The following is a 20062-nucleotide window of genomic DNA, read 5'->3' on the forward strand; positions in this document are numbered from 1 at the left end:
TCTTTGTCCATGTGCTATCTGATGGCTGTTGAGTTACTGAAAGCTCAAACAGGCCTGCAAAAGTCAGTTATTTACAAAGGTGACCACTGGCTCTCATGCAGAGCTGTCTTGAATTTCAGGCTTCACTGGTGATGTTCAGCAGGGAGCCAAGAGGGCAAAGATGTTTCCTTGGGCCCACACAAAAATGGAAAAGCTGATTCTACTCCTTCAGCTCAGCTTGGTCTCCCCAGATCTGGGCCTCAGCAGACAGTTTGCTAGAGGTTTGGTTGAGAGCTCCAAACTTCCCTTGACAGAGCTGCTCTGTGCCAGGAAGGAGAAGGAACAGCCCACTTGAGCACAGGGCTCTTTGTATTGGTCACTTTACACAAAGTGTTTTGTGTGGGTGCACGGGAATGGCAACACCTCCATCATCTTGCTGTCCAAGGCAGCTATTGCTGCGGAACTGGGGTTAGCACTCCTTTGAACCTGTATCTTGATTAACTTATCATAGAATCGTAGAATGATAGAATCACAAAATGGCTTGGAGTGGAAGGGACCTAAAACTCATCTACTTGCCATAAGCAGGGCTGCCACCCACCAGCTCAGGCTGCCCAGGGCCCCATCCAATCTGGCCTTTGATTGCCTTTCAGGGATGGGGCACCACAGCTTCTCTGGGCAACTTCCGTGTTTATTTCTTAAACCTATTGTGAAATGGTATTTAAACAATAGGAGCAGACATAAAACTAAAACTTTGATGCATACTAATTTTGATTTGTAAAACAATTATTTGAGACAAATGATGAGAGAATTTAAAGAGTGTTTTCTTCCAGCTGCTGGGGCTTTTATTATTTTCCTGTTAATCTAACAGAAAGATATGGAGAGTATCAATACAAATACCAAGGTATAGATAACTGAAATGCATCTCTTCAAATGTATATGAAATCTAATACACAATAATACAATGCTATATTTTGTTCTTGGATGAGTAGGAGTGCTTTGACCCTCATCTGCTTGGCAGTCTCAGTCTCTGTCTTTTAAATGCTGCATGTTATTGAGAGATGCAAAGGACACTAAATCCAAAAGAATTCAAAGGATTATCTTAACTGATTGTGATGAATCCCTTAAAAAAATAAGGAAACATCCCTAATGTGGCCTGCCAAGAGCTCCCTACTGCTTCAGAACTATGGTTTGTGACAAAGGGTATCATGAACAAACCAAAGAACTGGAGCTGCTATTTCTACAAGATGAAGCAGATATTCATGAAACATTTCTCCTGCAGATTATACAATTGTATTAAGTAATATTCATGGTAATTTCTGTGTTATGTACAGACAGACTTGCATATGATTTCTCTGAAGAACAGGCAAAGAATAAGTAAGTGTTGAATGTAAGATTTTTGAAAAAAAAAAAAACTTGTTTTCCAGTATATAACAAGATATGTATATGTGCAGCTTTCACACAAAGCAGAAATAATTGCGTATCCTGTAGCATAAAAGAAGTGTGTCAATAGCACTGCTTCTTTAATACAGTAAGCTCAGAATGTGCTGAGCTCCCTTCCTGATACCCCGGCACCTAAGGCTCTCATAGGTTTCTGGGTTTCTCTTTTGATCTCTTTAAAAATTTTTTTTTCTGATTTTTGTTCATACAAAACACAGGGCTGTAAGCTCTGCGGGGTGGTGCTGGTGCTAGGAACTGGAAGCCTGTGGTTAGCTCCCTCTTGGATTCTGCTGCAAGGTTAATGAGTTGCTGGCTGTTCCTCTTCCACCTTCTTCTTTGCTGAAGAAATGACCTGGCTCTGGTGCTACCAGTTGCAGCAGCTGCTTATGTTTATGGCCAGGTACTGAAAAGGTCTTTGGTGATAATGTTGTTTGCTATGAACAAAATCCCATTTCATGCTATTTGCTTTTGCTTTTAACTTTGTATATATAGTAGGGAAATATAGGAAGCTGAATATACATTTTCTAAAGTTTAAATGTTTTCTATATGTTTGAAGAGGGCAATAAGATTTTTTTGTTAGTAGCTTTCCTGGTTGTTTTACAGTCATGACAATTCCTTGCTTTACTTTATGAAGCACCTTAATGTGACCAGCTCTGAGCACATGAACAGACTGAGCTGCATAACTGAAGCCACTTGTGGGTGTGCTTGAGGATCATGCCCAGTCTCCTTTCATTCACTGCCTTTCCCTGGATGAGCATTTGGAGATGCTGAGAGAAGCCAAAATGTTCTTCTGCCAGTTCAGTATGTTACATGATAGGATCCAAAGCTGTGACTCTGACCCTGCAAAGGCACATACTTATCATATAACTCAAAAGCAAACCACCCGGCCGAGGGGTTGAGGAGGAGTCCGTCTATAGTCAGGGGGATAAAAAAAGCAACTGGAAAAAGCTGCTGGGGTAAGAGGGCATGCTCTGTCCCTGTGTGCAATGTACCTGGACACTTCTATCTAAGGGCTGAGTGCTGTCATGGTGAAGGAGGGAGGGCTGGGCCACCTGCTACTGTACTAAAGCAGATTGCCAGATGCTTCCTTTATGCTTGACCCTTTATGGAAGCTTTGAGCAGGCATTATTTTTTGGTTGGGAAGAAAAAAAATTGTTACCCACTTATTGTCTGAGAAATCGAGTGGAGGGAAGGGGGGGGTGGGAATTGAGGAAGAAGAATGGAAAAACATTGCTGTAATCAAAGTAAGTTGTATATATATGTATGTATCCATCAATGTTATATGTATGATTTAAGCTCTTTTGGACAATATTCAAGATCTACATAAAAAATGCCAGATAGCGTGATGCTTAAGCTGGAGACTGATTTTTTACAGAGTCTGGTAGAGATAGGACAAGGAGAAATGGCTTTAAACCAAAAGAAGGAAGACTTGGATTCGTTTTTTTTTCATTGAGAGGGCGGTGAGGCGTTGGCACAGACTGTGCAGAGAGGCTGTGGTTGCTCCATTTCTGAAAGCACTCAAGGCCAGGTTGGATGGGGCTCTGGGCAGCCTGAGCTGGTGGGAGGCAGCCCTGCCCATGGCAGGGAGTTGGAATTGGATGGGCTTTCAACCCTTGCAATGCAAATAATTCCGTGATTCTGGCTTGAAACCAATGCCAACAGAAACACTGCTTGGTGTGTGTGCAGTGGGTGCATGCTGGCATGCATGCGCTGCAGCAATGGGCTGTGGTTAGTGCTCACTGTGCAGCCTGCTCAAGAAGTGTGTGTTGCTCTGCCCAGTGGCGTGTGCAGGAGAGCAGATGCCAGCGTTAATCCTTCCTAATGTGCGTTGTGCTGCATTTCAGATTTTGCTGTAAATTGTTAAGTAGTGTTTTCAGGGTTTGTACTACTTCTTCCTGCTCTAAACATCTACCTGCTTTAGTTAGTGGAGAAAGTTAGAAATTATAATTTTATTAGATGTTTAGATGTGAGTGTTATCATAGAGTGTTTTTCTTGTCTTTCATTCTCTACTCCATCTCACAGACCCAGATAACCTTCAAAAATCACTTGCACGACCAGAACTGCTGGTCTCACCTGCAGGTCCTGCCAGCCTCATCCATTAAAGGCAGAGGGGAAAGCAGGTCCTGCAGTGCTGCTTTAGATTCACCCTCTGGCTTACTTGGCACCGAAGCAGCAAGTTGCAAGACTCTGACGTTCTAAGAAATACCATATCCAGATCCAAACCTCCCTCTTTTATTTTTATTTTTGAGTGAGAGCAGATGTTTTGGACAGGCAGGTTTTGTTCCTCCAAAGGGTTTGGAGGGACAGCCATAATGGCAGAATGGCCCATCTCTCTTCAAATGAAGCTCAAAGCCGGTGTGGTGAAGGGAATATATTCCCTGTGATCCCCTATGGGAGCACTATGCCAGTTTGGCAGTAGTTGGATGCTTTAACTTCAGTTTATATATCTTGTTTTCTGGTCAAATACAAGCAAACAACATTGTTCTCTGCAGATTCAGTTCCTATTTGCTTTAACAATGTCACAATGGTCTTTTTCAACCCAGGTCATTCTATGATTCTATGATTCTATGAATATGGCCTTTGTGTGAATGCACTAACAGCCCCTCATGTGCAAATCAACTTTCCCCCTGCAAGAGGAATATACTCTTGTCTATAAGGAGGATATTCTGCTCTTTGGCATCTGTGCTTGCTTGATGAGTGACCAGAGCTTGCATCTGTGGAACTAAGTTGAGATATCACAGCTATTTCCAGCAGGTGGCAGATGATAATCGTGCTAGTAACCGAATCTGGGTACAAATGATGTGTTTTCCAGACTGTTTGCTCAGATATTTACTTAAATATATACATTATATAGTAGCCATAAATGTGTTTCCAACATCAATAAAATAAGATTGCATAATTGGAGCAGATTAGTAGTTACCCATGATAGTATGTAATTAAATGCTTGGAAATCAAGTGTGATATGATTTTTATTTTTTTCTTTTTAATTCAGCTTTGATTTTACTTTTTATCTCACAGATCAGAGAAATTGCTTCTATTCCAAAAACCTCCAAATAACCATCTGGCTAATTGTGTTTCATGCTATAAGATTATCTTTGCTCATGCACTGTAATGGGAGAGAGCTCCTCCATGCAGTCATTCCTGGATAATTAGCCACTGTTAGAAAAAATCAGCCTTAAAGCACGGTGCCAAATTGTGCTGCATTGTCTTTCTTAGGTAGCACCTTGCCAACAGAGTTCCCTGCACAAGTGGTCCTACTGACAGAATGAGGTATGTTTCCATTTAGCAGTCCCTAATGAGGACCGGATTTTGCTCCTTTTGCCCTTGTTGGATGTTACTCATGCCCATGACTAATCCCAGAGAGCTGAATGGAAGCTATTCACCAAGGAGAGCAAGCCTGGCTTTCACATGCTGACCAGTCAGTGTTGACTTCAGTGGGAAATGGGATTTTTGACCAAATCGAAGACAACAGGATCTGACCCACAGTAAATGTGTGACTACATGGAAAAGTCTATTAAAAGCTTAGAGCCTCATGTAGGATAGCTGTGTTACTCACGGTGCTGGCTGTGCATAAATCATGCAGAGCTTCTCCTAATTGATGTAAGCTTTATAGCATCTGTCATATATCTTTCTTATGCCACAAAACTGGGACATAGCTGGGAGCCTGAGAAGTGTTTGCTTTATGGGTGTTTTCAGATGGGTGCTGGTAGTGTAATCCCTGTGGCTTCCCCCTGGGCACTGTACTGCTCCCTGATGGTGATGGGAAGGAGACGCTGCAGTATGAACTATCCTAAGGGTCTCCTTGGAAGAGATACTACTGGCTGTGCTAAATGAAGGGAATTTGAAGCTTTACCTTATAGTCGGAGAATAAGGATCGAGTCTTACGTTGTCCAATTAATTCTCATCCAGAACAGGAAAGAGTGTAAATGAAGCAATGACATTAAAAAAAAGAAAAAGGAAAGTGCTGATTATGGCTACCCACATGCAATGACTTGTGAAATAGGAACATTTATATGCCTGTTTGCATAACCACATATTTATTGTAAACAGCAGTACCCAATATTTTAAGAAAAGGCAGGAAGTCCCATTGCTGCTCAGTGTTTCTTTCTCAGGATTATATGCTGCTGCTTTTGCTTGCTTACAGCAGATCCACAAAAAGCTGATGTGGGAGAGATGAGAATGGATGCATACCTACTAAACTGCAGTAAAATCTACCACACTTCATTCTTGTATGTAATCACTGTGGGTTTTTTTTTTTCTTTCCCTGTAAGATTTTAATGCAATTTCATTACATTATAATCTTTTATGGAAGAATAAAGGGATTTGTTCCTTAATAGGAAATAAAAGCCTATAGGCTCAAATAAAGCAGATATAAGCCAGGACACAGTGCTTCTACAAGTTTAACTTGAAGATATTTCATGTTGGTAAATTTCATCAGGATACTGAATGTTCAGTGCTAGCTGGCTGTAGTGACTTGGATTTTAACACAGTTTCAGTTTTTAGAAGGACATCAGGCTGACAGATTTTTAGGAGTGATGAATAAGAATTGAAAGAGCAAATTGTTCTTTTAAAAAATAATTTAAAAACATACAACATGAAAATAAATTGTCCTGTCTTGGCTATTGTAACAAGCAGTTCTCACTGGCCCCTTTTTCCTGTAATTAAAGCCATTTTCTTTCCCTCTCCTGGCCTCTTCCTGGCCCAGCATTGCAGTAACAACCAGCAAAAATGTTAGATTTTTTGTAAAGGAACAATAGGTAGACATAGTTCTCTTCCAGCAGCCAGGGACCACAATGGAGATCTTTGCTTTCTTCAAGTGTAGTAACCACTGTGTGAACCCCAGTTTTCCTGCTTCTAATTCACAGATCCACTATCCATATTTTTATCCTGGGTGCATGCACCGTATGTATAGATATATGACGTGCACAAGGAGCTCAGTAACAGCTATCTCAGTAATGCCTGCTCTTTTCTGTGTTTCCTCTTCAATTACACTTTGTCCCTTCTGTACTTGTGTGAAATCTGTATTTTCTTGTTGTCACTTGCTCGCTCCCTTGGCCACATTTTGCTGACAAAACCTTTTCAACATTCTCTTCCTTTCCCTCTTTCATTTCGTGTAATGGCCAAAGTGTTTCTCCTTGCCAGACTGAACATACAGGCTGTTTCTTTAGTCTTTCTTCATTCTTCTGTAGTTATGTCAGATGCAGACTCCTAATTTGCAGAGACACAGGTAATCCCAGGCTAATTCTTCATTTCCTCCTTTTGTAGGTTCATTATATTTCTGCCATACTTCAGAATGTATGAAGTCTGGGGGAAGGGCTGGAGCGCTTTCCTGACCAGTTGGTTTTAAGACTTCTGGAGCAGATTTTTATTTTATTTTTTAACTTTTATTGTGAAGCCAGGCAACTGTAGGCTAAATTGGATATTCCCATATATTCACACTTCTCTAAAGGCCACTGTTTTAGTAGTATCTTATTATTAAGAGATCTTGACCAAAAGCGTGAAGAATCTTTTGGTGTTTTTTGTTTGTTTGTTTGTTTGTTTTTTGTTTTCCTTTTCTGGTAGCATTCCAGAGATGCCGGTCTTCACTGAAACAGTATGGTAACAAAAGCCATTCTTTCAAAACAAAACAAAAAAAATCAACAGGATGTTCAGTGTTATTAACACGCTCAGTAGAATGTTAGGAATTGCTAGAAAAGGAAAACAGACCAAAGAAAATAAAAATTGTCATTTAATTACATCCATTGGTGGTGTCCTCATATTTGAATACTTGTTTCTTGTTCTCTGCACCTTCAGGAATGATAAGTGTAGTGAAAGAAACAGAAGATGATCAGAGGCTTTTGTACTGAATTGTATTGAAAAATAACTAGGATTTCAGGTTGGGGAAGAAGTGTTGGGGATGGAAAGGAAGTATAAAGATGGCCTACAAGTTCATGACTGCTGCAGGCAATTATAAATGACTTGGTTAGTGGCCAACACTTAAACACACAGAGAAGAATCTTTTCATGCAATTCATAGCTAAAGCTTGTTTTAGGAAGGGAAAAACTATAAATGGGTTTAAAAAGTGATCCTATACAGTCACTAGAAAAGCTCTCTCAAGAGATAAATACACAGCAACAAGCTTTAGATGAAGAAATGGCTTATCTGTAGGTTACTGCAAGCTAGGTAATTATGCTGAAAAACATTACTTGTCCAGTTCCTACACCACGTTATGAAGTATCTGCTAACACACACCTGAAGACTGAGGACACTGAATGAGGCAAAAGTCTTCTGGTACAGCTCCTTATGTGATGTGGTCCTTGCAAAGCAGCCTGGCTGTCTATAGTTGGATGTCTGACAGAATGGAGCACTATGGTCAGTGCTGCACAGAATTGCAATGGTTTCTCCAGCTTTCTCCAATATCACAGAATTGTAGGAGCTGGAAGGGATCTGTAGAGATCATTGAGTCCAGCTCCCCTGCAAAGCAGGCCCCCTACAGCAGGCTTCATAGGTAGGCATCCAGGTGGGTCTTGAATATCTCCAGAGAAGGAGAATCCACAACCCCCCTGAGCAGCTTGTTGCAGGGCTCCCTCACCCTCACTGTGAAGAAGTATGCTTGCAGTATACTTGCCATGCTGGCAACACTTTAGTCTTTGAAATGTTTGGTTGGTTTTGTTTTTTTTTTCAGATTAAAACAATTTGTAGTGATTGTTCAGATTAAAATGATTTCTATAGCATAACACAGATGTACAGCATTAAATATTTCACAAAAGCAAGGGAGTTGCCACTTCATTTGTGGGAAATCATTTATAGGAAAATGAATTGCACATACATTTCCCTAAGATTGTTTAGAACTCAGGGGCATAATTGAGAGTAGATTCATGATATCTCCATTAGCCTCTCTATTAATTGTGCGCTTTGTTTTCTCTCTATTTCCTGAGCACTTCATCTTTTCCCTTAAAGGACAATGTCCCTGGTGTGGTTTGCCTGTTTGTTTGTTTTAATCTCTCATTTCCCCCCCTCCCCCCCCTTTTTTTTTTTTTCCATTTCATCTTGTTTTGAATGAAAGTTTGCTCATGCATATTACAGGCAGATCTGCTATGGGCCTTTTGCTTTCTGGGGCTCAGGATAAGAAGAACCTACGAAAATGTTAAGAAGCAATAATACCACATAGATGTAGGTAGCAACTTTGTGGTACCCAGAGGATAGTGGGCTCATATTTTGTTAGTTTCTTGCATAATGCAAAAGGAGATTAGAAAGCTTCTTATATTCTCTTTCCTCCCGAGAGAAAGCTATCATGGAGATCAAGAGAGGAAATGATTTTCTTGCCTGGCACAAATGAGTCACAGAAAATGACCTTCTTTGTAGTCTAATTTAGACCGAAGAATCCTCTGAAGAGTTGGTAATATAAACCCATATGGCCTGGATGAACAGAAGTTGGAAGAGATATTGTCATTAACAGACTCATTCATGTCTTAAAAAGCAGCGTTTCACTTCGCCTGGATTTTTTGATCAGAATGCCAGCAGCTGCAAACCTCATGTTGCACGCACATGTTATCTGTAACACACATATATATGTGATATGTTGGTGTTGAGGTTTCATTTCAACAATGGAGATATTGAAAAAGCAATGCGCATTCCTCGGCTGCTTCTTATAATGCATTTAACATCTTTAAAAATACATATTCATGCAGTTTTGAAGGAAGCATTGATTTAATTTACATTGTTGGACTACACAGCATGTAGATTTGGAGACAGATGTTTGTTACTGAGGAAGCAAAGAGCTTTTAGCTTCATGTCAAGAAAATAGAAACAACACAAAATAAACTAACACACTGATACACAGAAGCATTCTCAGAGAGAGCGTCAGCAGAAGGGCTGATAGGAAACCTGAAGAGTAGCAGGGCAGCACAGTGAAACAGAAGTAACAACAATTTGTAGATTCTTATATGAGGAAGCTAGGTTATTCCATGGTGAAGAGGGTAAGAAGGCACCAGCCTTTTTTTTTCTTTTTCTTTTCTTTCTTTTTTTTTTTTTTTTAACTTTCTGTACTTTTTGAGCAGTGTTTTGTTTCCAGTGTTGATCTGCTCTGACTGTTGGTAATTGATTTCATAGGCATCTTGATTGTTTCTTTTATGGTGAGGCACTGACGTTGGTGGTGCTGGACTGTTTTAAAGCAAAGGCTGTCTTTACCGTATTTATTTTTGCTGCAGTCTCCCCAGACATAACCATGGTAAAGCCAGGCCATTCTGAAACCAGCCTTTGTGCTGTCCCTGCAGTGAGCCTGGAGGCATAGCCTCAGGTAAGCACTAAAGCTCCCCAGACTGCTACTGTGACCCAGACACACATTTGGAGTGGGATGCTTTCTTTTCAAGTTGCATATAGTTATATTTATGAGCAAAGCATTTCAAAGTGTTTGAAGGACCTTTTGTTTTTCATAATAAACAAATGAGAGTCATGACAGCTTTTTTTAAAAAATACCACACACCTGTAAGAGAGTTGCAGGCAACACGTAAGGAAGGGGCAACTGTCACAGCAACAGGGTGAACTTTTCCTTGGTCAAAATTTTGAGAGTGATAGGTTCTGACTGAAAGTTGGGGTGCATAGATAGGAGTGCCATGGCTGACTGAGAAGAGCACAGTTGCAAATTGGGAAGGATAGTCTGTTGAGTGTCTGCTGAGAGTAACTCTTACAGCAGCTAATGCTGGGAACAGAATTGATTTTTTTTAATGACTATTTTGGGGTCAATTTTCAGCAGATGAGAAAAGCTTTGACTGGGAAATGAGGTCAATTGAAGTCTTTATGTCCCAAAGGCAAGCACAGAAATCAAAGAGAAATAATATTATGAAATATCTGTAGTATTTACAACAAGGAAACGGGTTTCTCCCTGGTCATGTTAGAGAAGATTTATCAGTTCCCAGTATCAGCATGTGGAAGTTTCATTACTGAATCACCATAAGGATACCTTCTTATTTATTTATTTATGTGAGCTCAGTTTGTGAGCTTGAGTGGGCTCGGCTTATAGGGGTCCTGATAACAGAGAGAGTGCATCCATTTGCTTATAGCTGAAAGTCCTTATTTCTGCTTGTGTACGGCATCGTGCACAACACTTGTTCGCCATTCTTCTTCAATGAGGTGACTCAGTGGGCCTGTATTTATTTTGTGCAAATATGTTCAAGGTGGTGGCACATGTGTGATGAAGGAGCAAAATCAACAACACTGTATATCCTTTTTTTTTTTTTTTTTCTGTGAGCATGTACAGAGTGTTACAGTGTGCATCCTCAAAAACTGTTTGATGTATCCAGCATTTGAGAAACCCAAATGCGCTGGCCGGTCTGGCTCAGCATCCTTCTTAAGCATCCTTGCCCAAGGAGGTTGTGGATGCCCCATCCCTGGAGGCATTCAAGGCCAGGCTGGATGTGGCTCTGGGCAGCCTGGTCTGGTGGTTGGCGACCCTGCACATAGCAGGGGGTTTGAAACTAGATGATCATTGTGGTCCTTTTCAACCCAGGCCATTCTATGATTCTATGATTAAAGTGGGAGCTCTGATCGGCATCCTTGTAGCTTCTGTTCAAGTCGTTTCTTGCGCTAGTTCTTATCCAGCTGGAAAGTAAGGCAAAAATAGAGGAGTTAGGGTGACTGTGAAAGCTGAAATTGGGGCTATGGTGGGAAAATGGCAGAGGTTGTCAGGAGGGGGAGAACTGGGGGTATCACAGAGGATAGAGACCCAGCAGGCAGAGGTGCTCTGGTGCTTCCAGTGAGCTGGAAGCGTGAGGGGGAGTACGTACAGGGTGGGTAAGAGTGGGATATGTCATGGAGAGCACATTGCTGCGAGGAGGGAGTTGTGGAAGGGATACCGGCAAGTGGAAGCCTGTGCTTTATAAAACCCCTTCGGAACCTTGCACAGAATCTGCTGTCCTCCGTGGAACTTTGTGCCACAGTCTGGCAACGAGTTCGTGCGCTCCTCGGCCCCAGCAACGTGGGGACTTCGTGGTGCAGATGTAAGGACGTGGACTGGCAGCGCCGTTGTGCTGAACACGTGGGCTGCTGTGCCGCGGCTGCGTCCCGCCGGGAGCTGCAACACGGCCTTACTCGCTAAGGAGCGGCTCCCAGACAGAGGCCGCCTCCAGAGCCGCTCTCCCTCGGCTCTGCGGGGAGAAGAGTTTCAACACCGCCGCCGAGGCGCGGCCGCTCGCAACGGTCGCTCCGCGCCGCAGCCTCCGCCAACCCCCGGGCGCCGCGGGGCGGGCCCTCGCTCCCCTAAAGCCCGGCGGGACGAGGGGGAGGCTGGGGGGGGCGGCTGAGGCGCGGCCCCGCGCCCAACGCGCGCCGCGCTCCAGCTGTTGCGAAGCGCCGCAGCTCTCCCAACCCTCCCCCCCTCCGCAGGCAGCGGCCGCCGCCGGGTGCCCTCTGACCAATGAGGGGGCGGCGGCGGGGCGGGCGCTGCCAGCGCGAGGGGCGGGAGGCGGGCGCTGCGCTGCGCTCCGCTTCGTTCCGTTCCGTTCGGTGCTGGCTGGCGGCCCCGCTGCTAGCCGCGCGCTGCCTGCTCGTCCGCAGCGAGCAGCCCGCTGCCCCGGCACGGCACGGCACGGCACGGCCCAACCCAACGAGCGTCCGCGGCGAAGGAGCCCGAGCGCTGCCGAGCGGCGGCACCATGGCGGTGGAGGAAGAGGGGCTGCGGGTCTTCCAGAGCGTCAGGATTAAAATCGGTGAGGGCCGGGGGGCGGCTTCCGCGCTCCCTTCGCTCGGAAGTTTGAAGGCGGGCGGCGGGGCTCCTCGTGCGGCAGAGGAGGTGGGAGATGCTGGCAGCGGCGAGGGGCTGGGGAGCGCTCCGATGGCTGCTTGAAGTTGTCCTGCTGCTGACTCCAGTTACCGGAGTTCCTGCAGAACGGCAACGAGGGCTTTCGCTGCCTCGGATCGCGGGCAGCGGGTAGAAAAGCGGCGCGCTTCTCTCGTGCGTGCTGCCTCGCTCAGACTCGCCGGCTGAAGGTCCGGGTGCGGGAGCGGCGCGGCGCGCTGAGGGCTGCAGCCGGCGCTGTGCTGGCGGCCAGCAGGGGGCGGCGCTGAGCCCGCTGTGCTCGGGGGATCGCGGCTGAAAGCTTCTGGGGGCTGGTGTTGGAAAGTTCGGTGCTTCTCTGTTGCTGACCGCCTCTGGTGAAATCTGTCAGAAGAACGGGAGTGGTTTGTGGTGGGGTCGAGGGGGTTATTCTGACGGGCAGATCTTGTGAAGGGATTGTCATCTTGGAGCCTCCACCTGCAATTCCTTCTAGGCTTGTAGGCTTACTGCAAAGACACCAGTGGGTGGGTAAGGAAGGTGTCCTGGGACGCTGCCTTAGCCAGCTATTCCCAGCAGCAAATCCGTTTGTTTTTTTAGCAGTTCCCATTCTTGTGTTCTTAAGTTCTTTACAGAGAGAGTGGTGAGGTGCTGGAACAGGCTGCCCAGAGAGGTTGTGGATGCCCCGTCCCTGGAGGTGTTCAAAGCCAGATTGGATGGGGCCCTGGGCAGCCTGGTCTAGCATTAAACGAGGAGGTTGGTGGCCCTGCATGTGGCAGGGGGGTTGGAGTTTCATGATCCTTCAGGTCCCTTCCAACCCTGGCCATTCTGTGATTCTGTGATCTGTGTACCCCTCAGATTGCTCTTTTCTTTTATGACAGGAGGCTTTGATAGGTCTTGTGGCGGCTAAAGGTTAAGTCATCGAGGGGTGAAGGATACATTACTTCTCGATTTGCTTTGATTTATCACACTCTAGAAGTAGTCAAGCTTACAGTCAGTTCTGCCCTTTGGAAGACAGTTTCATGACTGATCTGACCAACTTCCAGATGTTCTCGGCTTGATTCTCCTTTGTCTATAGCCTGTTTGTTGCAAATTGGGACTGGGGCACTGGTACACAAGTGTGCTTGGTATGAATCTGGTGAAACACAGGGCTGATACTTGGAAGAATCAGTGAAAACGCACTGTTAGGTCAGCATGGAGCACCTGTGGCTGCATCCTTTTCTTAACAGAGAAGCCAGTGCAGCGTGGAGGCTTTGAGCTGTGCACGGGTTGGTAGCCTGAAAATGTTCACGTGTCCAAATGTAATGTATTGCTATGGCTGGATCTTGTGTTGTTTCCAAGGAGCTGCAGGTAAATGAAGCTGTTTTCTGTGGCTGCTGCTGTTATCAGTTCTTCTGGAACTGATTTAGATGGGGAATGATATCCTCAGATCTTCTAAATGCTTCCCCATTCTGAATAGTGCCATTTGTAGTCTTGCTTGGATTTGTCCTCAACCATCTGTTTAATCTACTGAAAACGTGAACCCCCGAGCTGCTTAGGATCCTGTATTTCCCTCATTTGGTTGTGTTACCACCAATGTGCCATTTCCAAAAACATTTTCCTTGAGATACTGAAGTCATGGACCAACACCTTGAATGCTGTCAGTCGCTGTGGGTAGCACTGGTAGGGGAAATTGTTACTGTGCTGTCCCTTGTCCAATTTCTGGTTTATTCTGTGGTTTGTTGAATTGAAAGAACTCGGTGCCCCACTACTTCTGCTCACGTCTGTTGCAAATAAGTGATACACAGTGAAACGAAAAATGAAATACATGTGCTAATGACTGCACTCTTCAAATGTCTATTCAAAATTGATTTATTTTGGCTTTCCTTAGCTGAAACTGTTGTCCTCTTGTCTTTTTTTTTTTTTTTTCTGTAATAGAAAATTATTTTCACCGGAATCCCTTATGCATAAACAAAACAATGTGTCATGTAAGACTAAACAAACACTTCCTATAAGATTGCCACTTTGAGGAAGTGTGCAGTGCTGATATTTCCATGAGTCAGTGTTTCAAAACCTGAAAGGAAACAACAGAAGACTCTGTGGCTGACGATTGGCTGGAAAAACTACAAAGAGCGTGCTTCTGCTTGACAACATGACTTGTGTTGTGCTGTTAATAGTATTTAGTAAACACACTGTACCTAATTGCTCCTTTTTTCTCCTTAAATGGCATCAAATATTAAACATTCAGCTGAAAAAATAAAAGCTCATATTCATCATTTCTGCTTTGGAAGGCTGCATCCTGGTTAGCGGAGAACTTTCTGGTGAGTTTTCCTTTGTGAAATTGTTGAGCATCTGACAAAACCACTCACTTGTCTCCCTGTAAAGAAACAAGTGTTCCACGATTCCCAAAATCTAGTATTTGTGTCTCTAAGAGTATTAGGCTCCACTCTAAGACTATGTGTTTTCTAGCTGTAACTAGGCTTGTTGTATAGGTCAAACTGTTTTGTGGTTTTGGAACAATAACTGGGGCAGAGGAGTGCTGTATGTTACAGGAGTACCAGGGGCCCCAGTTTACTCAGTGGGACCCCTTTGCTCATTGTTTGACCTCAGAGGCCACAGTGGGCTACTCTCACAGTGCCAGTGCTGCTAGGAGTGTAAGGCATTCATGAACTTCTGAAGCTCGTTTGAAAAGGCCAGGGTTGGATAAGGTTGGCCTTGTGTAGTTACAATTGTCAGGGATGTGGTCTAGCACGTGGGACTGCAGGCAGCATGGTCTCTCCCGAGTGCTGTGTGGGATCAGAGATGCAAAACTGTACAATTTTCATGATAGAGGTTGGCTGCTGCCTCACGTGGGTTGATACTGCATTCACAGCTTATCCCATTCTAGAGATAAAACCACTGCTTTTGAGGGCTCTGAAATCCCATTTACGTTGTGCTGAGCCAGTCGACTAGTTGAGGACTGTTGGTCTGTAGACTGTGCTGTCTGTTTGACCCCTAACTTTGCTGTGCCTTCTGTGCTAATTCATAGAGAGCAATGTAGCTTCAGATATTGTGAAAGGAATTTTTCTTTGGAAGCTGAGAGTCTTAGGTGAAACCAGGGAATGAGTTATTTGCTGAAGTGCTCGTATCCTAGTGCTTAAGCAGGTTGGTTGCCAAGAGAAGGTATTTGTTGCCCTTCGATCATGAAACTTGATATGGAATAAATCAATGAGAGGAACATCTCCATGCGTTTCTGTGAGGGTATGGAAAACCTGCCTTGACTCTGACAAACTTTAGGTCCCGTCAGTCTAATAATCCTAAGATTGATCAGGGAAATCCACTTTGCCTTGAGAAGATGTCCCTCTTAATGTTGTCTGTTGGGATTTACTGCCTTGTCTTAAGTGGTTACTCATGGAAGCAAGTAAGTGTGACTAAATATGCTCACCGCATAATACTGTAAAAGGATTTATTCCCATTTAAGTGGAGGGGTGCAGTTGTTTACTGGATATTTTTAGAAAAAGAGAATTTTTGTATATGTCCTATATATAGATTTACCTCATAGTGGACAATTATTTAGGAAGCGGAAAATCATTGACATCTTTATAGTGTTTCAAAGTTAGTGGACCAACAAGTTAAGAAAGGAAGAAGAGTTATTTGCATCTCACCCTGAAAATATTCAAATCTTCTCAAGATCGTTTCTGCACGTTGAAAGGTTATCGAGTGCAGTTCAGACTCACGCTGCGTTAAAATAAAGTGGTAACTTATGCTATTATTAATTGTCACTCTGAAAGCTATTTAAGGCTTGAGTCTGACGGGCTGTGGAGGGTGCAGAATACATTATGCAGATTTTTCACCGCTGGTTTTTAATAGTTCAAACTGAGTTTGGTAGCTGTTGTGTTGGGTGTGCTGAATGGAGTGGGGTTGGGAGTGGTGCTGTTTGTAGAGAAGGGGATGCTGGGGCTGCCTGTGGGCTGTGGGGGACAGCTGGGGCTGGAGCAAGTGTGGGGAACAAGGTGCAGTTTCTCCAAGTAACAGAAAGAAATAAGGTAGCACTGGAAAGTACTTCAGTGAACTTATTTTGTGCAGAAATAAAGGATGCTTGTCTTTGGGGCAGCCAGCCTGACATCAGGTTATTCACAAATTAACTAATTAACTTTTTTTTTTTTAAAGGAAGAAATGATTCTATGCGAGGATCAGAGGCAGTGTGATTTGGCTTGTAGGCTGTGTAGAGTTAAATTCCAGTGAATGGAACCATTAGACATCTGCTCAGAGCCTCTGATACCAGGAAGCACATTTACTTTTTTTTTTTCTTTTGGAATTAATAAATTTGGGAAAAGTAATCTCTGCTGTGAGAGCTAATGGTGTTTTCTTGTCTTCTCATTGAGGTGATTATCTGCTGGTCTGAGTACCAAATGCTCTTACGTGAGGACGTTATGTAAGTGCTGGATATCTTGGGTTCCTGCTTTTCCAGCAAATGCTTTTGAAAACTTTTCATTGCGTTGGAACATTCTCCAAGTTTTTTTTTTTTTTTGTTTTTTGTTTTTGTTTTCTTTTTAAAATAGATTGAAAACATATTCCTTAAATTATTAGGTTAAATAGGTCCCAATACTAGCTTCTGTGCTACCTCTTCTTTGGTCTCTGATGCCTGATGCTCACCCGTGTTTGGCACATGGCTTTGTGGTATGCTAATACAAGTCAGTGGTTCGTGAAAAGTCATTCACTGCACTCGTGCTCCCATTTAAGGGATGCTTTCCCATGCCTGAAAGGTGTTGTCATCCCAAAGCAAGATTAGAAAGCAGATTTAAAAGAGTAGCCCACTGCTAAACTACCACTGATCTCATGCACTGGGTTAAAATTCTCAAAGGAGTTAGGCAGGGCAGACTGCAAATGGGCCATCAGGTATTCTCTCTGTACTTTCTCAATCTGTGACTGACAGATCTCTGTTGTAGGAGCCTGAATTGTGAATAATTCTGTTGGAGGCAGTAGTTACACTTCTCCAAGAGCTGAATTAAATCTTTGAGTAGCTCACGTAGCAGTTTGTCTCTTGGGGAGGAGCAGAAGGATGAGGCAGAATCCACTTAGGATTGTTACGGAGTACTTAATACCTTTAATTTTGTCTCAATTCACTTGTGGGTAAATGCTCTGCAAACTGGTGTTGGGAGAATAAATCTTTGGGTTCTCGTGAGCCAAGGAAGAAGCTCAGAGTAAAAGCTGAAAGATTGTAATTTGCTGGATATGGGGAAAGATGTAAATAGCAGACGTCACTTCAGCCCAGCAAATGTTTAGCCACAGATATATAAAACAAAAACGAATGTTTGCATGCCAGTGGACTATTAATGCATCTGAGGAGAAAGTCAAGCAAAGGATATATTAACAGTAGTTAAAACGTGTGCTGTTGTGTCCTACTGTTATGCCTTCAAACTTGCTAGCAGCAGGACTTTGGCTGTTCTGTGGTTGAATCGCAGAGTTTGAGATACAGTCGGAGTTAGTAACAGATGGTATTTTATTAAATGGTAAAGCTGGTCACACACTTGCACGTTCTGAATGGCTATCTCAGCTTCTGCTTTTATCAACAGCTATTAAAACTTATGGAGAGCCAGTTCTTTCGCTAGGGCCTTTTTGATTTCTTCAGCATGGTGGACTGGTGACTGAATTTAGGATGCAACTAAAAGCTTTGTTTTGGAATAAAAACAAAACAAATCTAACTTCCTTCCTCCCCCTTCCTAACCTCTACCAAGGGAAAGCAACTTCCCTGAAACTTCATGTGTTGTTTTCCTCCTATAGAAGAACTTTCTAGGTGAAAGTTTTTGCAAAATGAAATGTGAATCTTTAAGATTATAAAGAACTGGATTTGTTTTCTTCTGTTTTCATTTCTCAGAATTGTTAATGGATCGTTACCAAGTGTTAGATGTGTTACAGATTTCCCTGGAGATTGTGGGGGATTTGAGGCTTTTTGGTTTTTTTTTTCTCCCTTTTTACTGTATGAGAAGAGAAGAAAGTGTTGAATATCTGGGGTTTTTTTGAGGTCTATGAGGAAAGAACAAAACCCCTTGAAGCCTTACAGCCTAGTCTGACCTCCCTTCCTTCTAGGTTTGGTTGGGAGTGCTGCTCTTCAGTTGTACATTCCAGACCTCAGATGTTTTACCTTCTTCCTTCTGGCTGGAGACTGCACTGCTGGTCGTTCCCTCACCCACTGGGAGCACCAGGGCAAAATGAAGAGCACTTCATTAGCCCAGCAGCTGTATCTTGCTGTTCCTGCTTGCTGAGGTGTCTGTGTGACTGCCTGCAATACCTGGAAAGGAGGAGTAGTGTGTAATGGGGAATTGCAGCAGTGGGAAAGGAGAGGCAGGTTCATGTGTATGTCAGTGACCGTGGATTTGGGCAGGTAGCACTTGACGCAGCGTTTAATGTGTGTGTTACTGTACCTTGTATATGCCTGCAGCAGGGGGATGAACAGTAGATGAAGCTTCTCAGATGAGCCAAATTGCAGAAAAGCCTTGAAGTTCATTTGAAAAGAAGAAATAATTTTCCCAATAGTGAGAGGAGGACTCTTCTGATAACGTAGGTGTACGTCCCATAAGATGTAACCTTCAGCTTTCTTTTCATCTTTTATGATGTCTTCGGGAGGAAACAGAATCGTCTGTTTGTCACTGTAGTTGTTACTCAAAGAGATTTCAAAATCCAGTTAGAAGAAGTCTGCCTTACAAGGCCTGAGTTCGTGTTTCGAAAAAGGAACTTACAGCTCTGGAGACATGGGGTTACACAGGGAGCAGAAAGATGCTTGAACTTGCAAAGGAGCTCTTTTTCCCAGGGTTCTACCGCTCTTTTTGTTTTATTTGTAACTGAGGGGATAAAGTTGGAGTGACTGATAACTGCTTTTTTTTTTTATATAATTTTATTTTAATTTTTTGCAATTTACAAATGTAAATACCCATTCAGTTCCAATTCTGCAGAAGATGCATAATAGAAATGAACTGTGTGGTTCTTGGTTATCCTTGCTTTTAAGTTTCAGTCGGCTTTGGTGTTCTAAGAACTGAAAAACTGACAGCTTGAAATACTTTGCTTACAGTTGTGCTTCTGTTATGGCTGCTTGTATAGAAATCCTGTGTTTAAAGAAGCAGCTCCAAAAAACCAGATGCTCTGACACTTGAGTTTTAAACTCTTTAGGCGAGAGGGGAAGAAGTTTATTTTTACTACTGTTTCCAGTTTCTTCCAAAAATATTTCTGTTTACAAATTGTTTACAGCTACTCAGTTTTGTTCAAGAAGTCTAGAAGAAAACAGTCAGTGGTAGCCTCTTACAAGGCTGCAGTTGATTCTTGCTTGTGTTTCCCAGCTGGTGTTAGAGTACATCTGGAATCTATGAAATTCCTTTCTTTGTTCCTCATTTCCTGTTCCATTCAGGACTGCGCTGCAGCTTTCTGAAAGCTGTTTCTCTCGGTTATCTTCTTCCGAGTTGTGTGTTTTAGAGCATTTGAAGCAAGGTCCTAGAGGCGGTTACATGTTCCTCGTGTTTAGCAGCGGAATTGAAGCGTATCAGGCAACTTCTAAGGTGCTTTGTTTCATAATTTCAACGAAAAACAGTTTCAGCGATTTCTCTGGCAGTCATTCAGCTTCCAGAATTGTAGGCAGGAGGGTGGTAGGAAGAGAAGAAAAATCTGCTGGGTAGTATAAAAGCTCCCTTTCTTCACCCCTCTCTCTTTCCCCCCTGGAACAATCGCCGGTTTGTGATACAAAATTAGATCTATTTTGCAGGCGACACAGAGTGTGACATTTTACAGTTGCTCTTAGATTTTGGCTCGAGAAGCTGGTGACTGCTGCTGGGCTCAAGAACGCAGCCTTGGAAAAGTGAGCTGGGGGTGTGTGGCAAGGTGTGCAAGCGGTGCATGCCTCAAACAGAAACAAGCCGTCCCTCAGCCCCGCAGTGCTTCAAGTAAAGA

At 43.4% G+C, this 20062-nt stretch overlaps 1 protein-coding gene across 2 annotated transcripts in view; it reads left to right on the plus strand.

Moving 5' to 3' along the window:
- Positions 1 to 20062, plus strand: part of RASA3 (RAS p21 protein activator 3) — a 176886-nt gene that overhangs the window by 32065 nt on the left and 124759 nt on the right. The window contains exon 1 of one of the 2 annotated variants that reach the window (XM_031605144.2): positions 11847 to 12101. The exons of the other annotated variant lie outside the window; for it this stretch is intronic. Within the exon in view, the coding sequence (XP_031461004.1) occupies positions 12047 to 12101 (55 nt within the window). The 5' untranslated portion in view covers positions 11847 to 12046. Of the gene's footprint in view, positions 1 to 11846; positions 12102 to 20062 lie in introns of those variants that run through there. 2 annotated transcript variants of the gene reach the window in all.

The sequence above is a fragment of the Phasianus colchicus genome, chromosome 1 (assembly GCF_987193195.1).
Source record: "Phasianus colchicus chromosome 1, bPhaCol1.hap1.1, whole genome shotgun sequence".
Lineage (NCBI taxonomy): Eukaryota > Metazoa > Chordata > Aves > Galliformes > Phasianidae > Phasianus > Phasianus colchicus.